General features: G+C 41.8%; 1 protein-coding gene across 1 annotated transcript in view; it reads left to right on the top strand.

Annotated features, from left to right (window-relative positions):
- The window catches only part of vwf (von Willebrand factor), a 41215-nt gene that overhangs the window by 15375 nt on the left and 15840 nt on the right, over positions 1 to 10000 (top strand). Inside the window, exons 23-33 of the mRNA XM_060923145.1 lie at positions 174 to 314; positions 399 to 497; positions 1655 to 1811; positions 2520 to 2675; positions 3092 to 3227; positions 3522 to 4978; positions 6446 to 6556; positions 7068 to 7211; positions 9150 to 9293; positions 9392 to 9556; positions 9688 to 9734. Coding sequence (XP_060779128.1) covers positions 174 to 314; positions 399 to 497; positions 1655 to 1811; positions 2520 to 2675; positions 3092 to 3227; positions 3522 to 4978; positions 6446 to 6556; positions 7068 to 7211; positions 9150 to 9293; positions 9392 to 9556; positions 9688 to 9734 — 2757 coding nt within the window. The remainder of the gene's footprint in view (positions 1 to 173; positions 315 to 398; positions 498 to 1654; positions 1812 to 2519; positions 2676 to 3091; positions 3228 to 3521; positions 4979 to 6445; positions 6557 to 7067; positions 7212 to 9149; positions 9294 to 9391; positions 9557 to 9687; positions 9735 to 10000) is intronic.

Genomic DNA, 10000 nt, shown 5'->3' with positions numbered 1-10000 from the left:
AAAGTAGTTCCATCTGTGAAAGGAGCGATTCGACACGTTTACAGCTTCATTTATACACAAACCCCTTTAACTGAAGACTTCAGGACAGGAGTAATGAATAGTGTGTGTGTGTGTGTGTGTGTGTGTGTGTGTGTGTGTGTGTGTGTGTGTGTGTGTGTGTGTGTGTGTGTCAGAGCAAGGTTTGTGGTCTGTGTGGTAACTTTGATGGCAGTCAGAATAATGATCAGTTGAGCAGTAATAATCAGATGGAGGTGGATCCGGTGGACTTCGGAAACTCGTGGAAGGTTCGGCCGAGCTGCGCCGACGCTGTTCAGGTGACCGACTTCTCACAGCGACTTACACCACAGTGATAATCTTCAGTGCTGTATGTGTGTATAAATGTATTTGTGTGTGTGTAGGCGCTCTCTGAGTGCAACACTGACATGGTGAAACTGGTGACAGTGGAGCAGTCGTGTCGTGTACTCAGCAGCGCCCCCTTCAGGGAGTGTAACCGGGAGGTCAGTATCACATACACACACACTCACACCTTTCTCTCTCTCTCTCTGTTTGTCTGTCTCTCTCTCTCTTTCTGTCTGTCTCTCTGTCTCTCTCTCTCTCTCTCTGTCTGTCTCTCTCTCTCTGTCTCTCTCTCTCTCCTTTCTAACAAAAAATTCTTTTTATTATTTTGTTTGTATTATAAAACAAGTATTTTTATTTATTTACAGCTCAGTTTTCCAGGTGGATGTTTGTTGTATTATAATAAATAGCAGAATTTCTCCATTTTATTTTTTTCATGGATTTTTCATTTTCAGCTTATCTGTGCTGAAAAACGATCTAAAACACCACACATCATGTTTACAAGGCAACTAATCGATATTTATGTCTACAACTGTAATCACACTAAATATGATATGATATGATATGGGGCGGCATGGTGGTGTAGTGGTTAGCGCTGTCGCCTCACAGCAAGAAGGTCGGGGTTCGAGCCCCGTGGCCGGCGAGGGCCTTTCTGTGTGGAGTTTGCATGTTCTCCCCGTGTCTGCGTGGGTTTCCTCCGGGTGCTCCGGTTTCCCCCACAGTCCAAAGACATGCAGGTTAGGTTAACTGGTGACTCTAAATTGAGCGTAGGTGTGAATGTGAGTGTGAATGGTTGTCTGTGTCTATGTGTCAGCCCTGTGATGACCTGGCGACTTGTCCAGGGTGAACCCCGCCTTTCGCCCGTAGTCAGCTGGGATAGGATCCAGCTCGCCTGCGACCCTGTAGAACAGGATAAAGCAGCTACAGATAATGATATGATATCATTTTCTCCTGTTGATGTCTGTCTGCAGTGGGTTGAACATTAATTCACTGATGATGATGATGATGATGATGATATTAAACCCCCCCAGCTCCATTTTCCTCTGCTAGATGAAGATCATGTGACAGCAACAAAAATCACATGACATTAAAAATAGAACTTTTCTTTGATACACACAGACATTTGTATTAGTGACTTGTATTCACCTCTTAACTCTCAGGCCAAAATATCTGAACATAATTTATAATATAAATATGATTTTCAAATGAAACCGATAAACCTAACATGTTAGACGTTTTTATCCCACTTTTAGTAAACATTTTAATCATTTAGACCCAAGCAGAACATTTTCACACCAGGGTTCTCCGTGTCTCTCAGGTGGATCCTGAGCCCTTCTGGGAGATCTGTACTCATGACACATGTTCCTGTTCGTCTGTCGGAGACTGTGCTTGTTTCTGTGACGCCGTCGCTGCCTACGCTCATGAGTGTGCACAGAGGGGTATAATAGTGGACTGGAGGTCCAACGATCTATGCCGTGAGTCCAGCATCCTGATCTAGAACAGATGGAGAACCAGTAACTATGATGCAGTAATGAAGTGATGATGATGATGATGATGATGATGATGATGACGTCCATCAGCACTTTGATTATTTGCCCCACAAAAAAGTCTCTTATCTCAATTTCTTTCACATTTTACGTGGAAGGGTTTGAAAAAAAAAACCCACATTTGAATCTATTGGCTAAAAATGTAAGTGTTATACCAGTTTAAAACAAAAGAGGGAGCTAATTTTGTGAAAGAAACATGGCAGGAGTTTGTTACTGGCTACTAGTTATGCCACACAGAGTTGTTCTTAGCTTAGCAAAGCAAGCTAATTGTACTAAGACGTACACTCACCAGACACTCCACCGACTTGCTGCTTCCTTCCCAACTTTTATTTTCCTTCATAACGTCTCTATACAGATTTCGTAAGAGGTCAAATGCGATGGGAAAAGATGAAACTAGGTGTAAGAGTTTCTTCCATTTCTGTAGAAATACTGTAATAATTGTAAACCAATTGTAGTTGTGAGCAGGGAACTGAAGAAACATCTGAGCACACACGCTGGAGAATCGATCCGAGGAATCATTCATACCAGTCATTTAGATTTGTTGCTTTACAGCATCATAGTCACTAGTTTGCATGGAACTGAGAAAAGCTCCGGTCAAATTTCCCTGAAATTGATCTGAGTGATGATGTGTTTCAGCTCTGAGCTGTGAGGAGTTGAATAAGGACACAGGTTTGGAGTGTGAGTGGCGGTTTAACGCCTGTGGAAAAGCCTGTCCTGTAACGTGTCAACATCCAGAACCCTTAAACTGCCCCGGCAACTGCGTCGAGGGCTGCCACGCCTTCTGTCCACCAGGTACCAGACCTTTATCACTGCACAAAATCTACAAACTGTTGCATCAGCACCAGAAAAGTTCTCAGTCACATCACCATTATTTGCTTTAGAACCACAAAAACAAGAACAAATAAAGAGAAAAGTGTTATTTATTTATTTATTTATTTATTTATTTTTAAATCATTTGTGGTGTAACTTGACTTGATAAAATCTCTGCAGTATAACTGCTAAAAATGAAATGCATTAAACTTTCATCATGCAGATTTTGTTTGTCTTAATGTTGTGACTTCAGCAGCTTTTCCGCTGGTTTGTGATATAAAATGGTGAAATGAACTTTAAGGAGAACCCCAAGGCTCTATTTGAGGCCACTTCTTGTTTTGGACAAACAGCCTTATTGTCACTGCACTACACCAAGTTATGGTTCTTCTCCCCTTCAGGTCAGGTCTTAGATGAGGTTCTGGAACGTTGTGTGGATCCTTCTCAGTGTCAGGTGTGCATGCATGGCGGAGAACGAATTTCACACGGAAAACAGATCATTCTCCATCACAATGACCCCCATCTCTGTCAGATATGGTATCTCCTTTTGGTTATGGGTTTTATTCTGAGTCTAATTGTTACATCAATATTTATGTGGAGAAAGTCGGGTTATGCAGCTGTTTAAGTCTGATGCAATATCCAGATTATTAAAATCATCTACGTGTCTTTCGTGCTTATGAGATTTTTCTTGAGTAGAAGCATCTGAGACGAATTTTTCCCCCAAGATGTGTGCTGGCCTTGAAACCCGAATAAATTCAGGGACAGAAAATGCAGATTGAAGAATGAAATTATTTTTATGCTAGCTTAGCATGCTATACTCTTGCATTTCAGTCACTGTGAGGAGAACAAGTTGACATGTGGTCCATGTCCTCTCTATGGCACCACCTCCACACTGAGCCCTGTTACTGGTATTACCACGCCCACACCGTTTCCCTTTTCCACACCGGTGCCTGAGGATGCCTGCGATCGAGCGATGGACCTGGCCTTCCTGGTGGATGGCTCTTCATCTCTCAGTGAGGAAGATTTCGGTTTGGTCAAGCATTTCATCCTGGGTGTGGTGGAACGCTTCCGGATGGGCTCTGCACACACCCGGGCCACAGTGCTCCTCTTCCATTCTGGAGTGAAGAGCTATGATATGCAGGTACAGAAGTGGATCTTCAAGAAAATGGTGCGTGATATGCACTACAGCGGTGGCGATGTTGCCTTTATAGACGAAGCCATCAAGTATCTGTCAGTTTATATTTACGACAAGAACAAGCGAGAACACGCGGGCCGTGTTGCTATTTTGTTGACGGCTAGTAAAAATCCCCGGGCCATGCGCAGTACTCCGCGCCTGCTGAAGAAGAAAAACATCACCGTTCTCACCATCGCTCTGGGGCCTGAAGTCAGTATGGCACAGGTCAATGCAATTACAAAAGCCACACCTGACAGTCGGTTGTACGTTCTGAGCAGCGCAGGAGAGTTGGAAAACCAAGCTTTGGGGATTACAGATTACCTCTGCACCTTGGGGTTGGACCCTGAACCTCCAAAGATACCAGCCACCAAGAAAACCACAACAGTATCTCCCGCTAGCACCACCACCACAAGTCCTGTAGCACAGCGCATCAACACAGTTCCTGCCACCGTTCCTCCATCTGCTGCCATTATTACTCCATTTCCCAACATCCTCAGCCCTGGAACTACTCTTCCTCCTCCTACCGTGACCTACCACGACATCACCATCCTTCTAGAGGGGTCAGACAGTGTTGGCGAAGATAGTTTCAACCGAACCCGAGATGCTCTCGTTGATGTCCTGGCCTCATTTGAACAGCAAGACAAAGAGAAATACCGCGTCACAGTGATGCAGTATTCCTTCACGGTTACTATTGAGATCAGCCGAATGGAGCTGCTGCAGCGGGAGCATCTCCTGCAACAACTGCAGCAGATCCACTTTCGAGGTGGTAAGCAGATCAACACAGGCCACGCCATTCGCTCCGTCTACGAGTCCATCACCACCGAGACGCCAAGTCACTCTCCAGACCAGATGGTGTTTCTCATAACCCAAAATCCACCCACTGATGTGATCCAGAGGCCGCCAGCCTCCACCCACACGCAGATATTCCCCATTGGGATTGGTCCACATGTCCGGGAGGTGGATCTTCAACCACTGAGTTTCCCTCATGCACCAATCATGTTGAAGAATACAGAGCAGCTGAGCTCACTGGGACCCCTGCTGGTCAACATCAGTAGGACACGAAAAGAACCGTTGAAGCCTGTACTGCCACCCAGAGCAACGTTGCCCCCTTCAGGTCAGAACACACACTACAACAGCATCTCTCCTTTTTTAAAAAAATTGTTATACATTTTAATTTTTTCATGTTTTGTTTCTCCAAAGGTGGTAGAAAAGACATAAAAATGTTATTCAATTTACTTAAAACAAAGTACAGATAAACAGTTCAAGTATAGTTTGAATTTAATTTTTTTTTTTTTTTACTTTTCAGTAAAACATAAACTCATAATAATTAAAATGTTAAATACAAAAATGAATCACTATTGTGAAAAACAAATCACACAGTCTCGGCATTATTATTATGGATGCTAAAAAATTAGTGCACCCTTCCATCTATACATCCCTAATGTATAGCATGGAGTGCATGCTAATTGAGTGCAAAAGTTTGCACATCCTTCTTATGACAAAATTGGTCAAGATAAATTAATGGATTGTGTGTTTTGTTTAAATTTGTGTTACATTAAAGTGAGATGGCCTTTCAATTTCATAAACTCGGTGAAATTTAGTTCCGTCTGAAATGTGGTGATTGTGATATCTGTTTATTTCTGTAATATCTCACAAAATATCAGGCCATTCTGTGGCTGGGAAGTTATTTAATTTGAGGGGATTAAAGCAAATAATGTCCATGAAATCGCTCGCTTGGTGCAGTCAAGCAGACAGAGGAAGTCCGTGTGCGCATGCGCAGGTTTACCTTCTTCTTCTTCTTTTGGGTTTTACGGTAGCTGGCGTCCACAGTGTTGCATTACTGCCATCTACAGGTTTCCCTTTGAGCGTGCACTGACAGTTCCATCATTCTGTCGCTAAACGAACAGCTGATCACACCGAGGTGCTCGCTGAGCGCCCATATTTATTAGTTTGGTCCTGCATTTCCTTTCCTTCGTATAGAACATAACGTCTTTTCTTCTCGCTTTCTTTCCGTTACTGTAGTCGCTCTTTCACGTTTTATTCGCACACTCACGTCCTCCATTTTTCTCTCCTGTTTCAAATTTGTATCCCACAATGCCTTGCGTGAACGGGGAAAGCCCACCACGTGATGTGATGCATGATGTAGTATCTTGAATTGGGTCATGGTGACGCAGGAAAAAATAGCGGAGAATTTAGGGCCACGTGGAGATAAATTCATTAATTGTTCTATTTAAAAAAAACTAATAAAATTGGAAGTCTGTGATTCGAATTCAGTAACTTTTGGTCACTAAACAAAAATAATTGGGTGTCTGGAAAATTCTTTTTATGACCTACACTTGAAAAATCTGAAAGGCAGTACAGCTTTAAATAAAAAAAAATTGTTTAAGATAATAATCATGAAAAAGCAAAATTATATTAGTTCAACCATTTTTAACCCTCTTTCAGATTGTGATATAAACAGTTTATAATAATGTATATGTCCACTGCTCAGAGTTAAATTTTCTTTTGAAATGAGTGAAATGAGTAAAAGTTGTATGTTTATGTTGTAGTTGTACTACAAGTGTGTGTGTGTGTGTTTCAGTGCCCTGCTCCAAGCCCATGGATGTCCTATTTTTGCTCAGAGCCACTTCAGGTGATCAGTTTGAGGCCCTGAAATCATTCATCAAATCCTTTATAAAGAACGCACATATCGGTGAGCAGATTTTATTTTATATTGTTTGTATAATATTATTATTATTAGGACTTGAATGGATGCACAGAAACACATTCCACAGTTTATACTGCATATTATCACAAGTGTCAGCTCTCAAGCGTGTGGTGTTTCCCTCAGTACACTGTTTTGTTTGAGTTTATGTTCTAGGTTTATTTTTTATAATGGTCATGTGATGTTGTTTTGGTTTTTGTGTTGTCTCCACCCATGTCCTGTCATTCTGTCATTGGTGTGTCACCTGATTGTATTAAGCATGTTATTAGTTCATCTATTTAAACTGTACTGTTTCTGTACCGTTTATTACTGTTCACTCTGAGCCTCAGTGTCCGGGTTCTGATTCTGGACCTACACTCTGGACCGTGACCATGATTATTACTTTAGCTCTCATAAACATCACATTGCGTTTACACACTTGTGTCCTGCGTCTCACTCCAGTACGTTACACATGTCCTGTATATTCCGGTGTTGCTGTGAATGTGTGTTTGTGTTTCAGGCCATAACGGAACCCAGGTAGCAGTGACGCTGTATGGAGAGAAACCCGTGGAGGCTGTGCGCTGGAGAGATGCGCAGAACACAGAAAACCTGCTCCAGCTGGTGGATAAATTACACAGCAAAGCAGATAATTCACCAAACCTGGGTACCTGCTCCACAAAACGACAAAACACAACCAATAACAGGACTGAGGGATGGATCAGAGCTGCGCTGAAATGGTTTAAGCTTCAGAACAGTTCAGAAATCCAGTACTGGGGTTGATCTGTCCTACATTTGTAATTAAAGATAAAATAATATATCAGGAAGAATTTTATAGTACCTGGGGTCAACTGTGCAGGAAAATGGGGGCTGCGATAGTGAGGTGAGAAAGAGAGTGCAGGCAGGGTAGAGCAGGTGGAGAAGGGTTTCGGGAGTCATTTGTGATAGGAAAGTCCCAGCAAAAGTGAAAGGTAAGATGTATAAGACAGTAGTGAGACCAGCTGTGATGTATGGATTGGAGACAGGAGGCAAAGTTGGAGGTGGCGGAGTTGAGGATGTTAAGGTTTGTGATGGGAGTGAGAAGGTTGGACAGGATAAGGAATGAGCACATCAGAGGGACAGCACATGAATAAATGAATGAATGAATGAATGAATGAACCCTTTATTATCACTAGTCACAAGTACCAGTGGAATTGACCATCAACCTGTCCTTACATACACACAAGGGGGAGTAACAGGACAGGAAGACAGGGATGAAAAGAAAAGATACAGAGTAACATGAGGAGAGGGGAGGAGAAAAAAAACAACCCCCACACTATGCTCCTGTGAGGAGTACAGTGTGGGAACATAAAAAAAAAACCTCAGCACATAAGCACAAAATAACACAAGTACACTTTACAACATGAAAACTCGGGACTTGGGGGGGGGAGGAGGTAGAGGTAACCCAGCGCAAGCAAGCAGCCATCCTCTCCTGCAGCCATGATGGCGCTGGTCACGCACCCGCTTGTCACACTCGGGGTGAAGCAGTGACCGTGGGAAGAGGGGGAAGGAATACAAGAGTCTAACAGCAGTGTTCTCCAGGGGAATTGTTGTCCCAGCAACAGCCTTGGCCAAGGCCAGTGCTGGCTAAGGGATCCAAAAGTAGATAAGATTGGAATTTGTTTGGTCTTGGTGAGCAGACGCATTCTTCGCATTCTTCATATCATTCCCATGTGGAGAGCTTGGGAATTAAGCTAAGAGAGATGAGACTGAGATGGTATGGGCACATCCTGAGAAGAGATGCCGAGCATGTGGGAAGGATAAGGTTGAGGATGGAGCTGCCAGGCAAACGAAAACAAGGAAGGCCAAAGAGGAGATACATGGATGTGGTGAGAGAGGACATGAAAGTGGTAGGTGTGGTAGAGAAGGATGCGGAAGACAGGGAACAATGGAGACGAAAGATCCGCTGTGGCGACCCCTAATCGGGAGCAGCCAGAAGAAGAAGAAGAAGAAGGAAGAATTTTATAAAGCAAACATTATTTTAAAAACTAATAAAAATCACATCCAGGATTTTGTACTCTATATGAATACTTTTTCTAATTATAATTGAGTTATATGATAATTATGATCAAACACTTCTTAATTAATTAAAAGTGCAGTAATTGATGATGTGATATTTAACTTCAGCTAAAGTTAATAACATAATTTATATTTGACTTATTAATTAAATCATGTATTAAGCATTTATAATTATTGAACATTCATTATAATTAATATTAATTCTCAAATTCAATACTTAAGGGTCTAAATGTTTTATATTCAGGATTTAAATAATATACTGAATTAATGTGACTGAAAAATCTGTTTAAGTTTTACCCAAAGAAGCAAAAAATACAAAGAGCATGAATTAATGTTGATATAAAATGATAAAAAGATTAAAATCAGTAAGATTTGATTATTTAATTGTTGAGTAATTGTAATAATTATTCCATTATTGAGGTTGTTAATTGATGTTGTGATTAAACACCACACTTCATTTAGATTTAATTCAGAGGATATGACATGGTTGTTGTTGTTGTTGTTGTTGTTATCTTGTCTATTAAAGAGTGATTGTGGCTTTATTTAGGTGCTGCACTACGATTGGCTGTTCAGAGTTCCATTTCCTCCACAAGTGGGGGCCGGATGGGCGTGGCCAAGGTGGTGGTGATGCTGGTGACTGACAGGTCTATGGACTCTGTGCAGGAGCCTGCAAGCGAAGCTCTTACTGCTGGTGTGACTTTAACCTTGTTTTTATATTGAAGAAGGTTTTAGTAATTAATGACTTGTTTGTAATTCAGCTGTGTGTGTGTGTGTGTGTGTGTAATCCAGGTGTGTCAGTTTTCCCCATCGGAGTGGGCAACCAGTATGACAGGAACGATCTGAGCATGCTTGCTGGCTCACACACACACGAGAACATCATGGAGCTGAGGAGCACAGATGAACTGCTTGCCATGGTTACGCTGGACCAATCATTTACTGACAAACTCTGCAGGGGTGAGACACACACACACACACACACACACACACACACACACACACACACACACACACACACACACACACACAAGGTATGAAATGAAAATGATGATGATGATGATGATGATGATGATGATGATGTTCCTCAGCGGGTCCTCCTGGAGTGTGTGTTGATGATGATGGAAAGGAGAGGAAGGTGAGATGAGTTTTAAACACATTGCCTCCTACTTCTGAACTTTAAACACTTCACAACTGAACAAACACCATCATCACCTCATTACAGCCTTGACTTCATCATAGCACACCACATTCTCAATTTAACACCTACAATTAAAAACCTAAAATCTCTACAAGTTGTAAATTTTATATTACAGTGAATTTTTTTTTATTACAGTAAATTTTAATGAAAACAACAGACATCAATTAAACATAAATTAATTAAGTAATAAGCACTGTGTGTGT

Source organism: Neoarius graeffei, chromosome 6 (genome assembly GCF_027579695.1).
Source record: "Neoarius graeffei isolate fNeoGra1 chromosome 6, fNeoGra1.pri, whole genome shotgun sequence".
NCBI lineage: Eukaryota > Metazoa > Chordata > Actinopteri > Siluriformes > Ariidae > Neoarius > Neoarius graeffei.
Note: the sequence above shows the minus strand (reverse complement) of the source record. Positions and strands in the feature narration are given on the sequence as shown.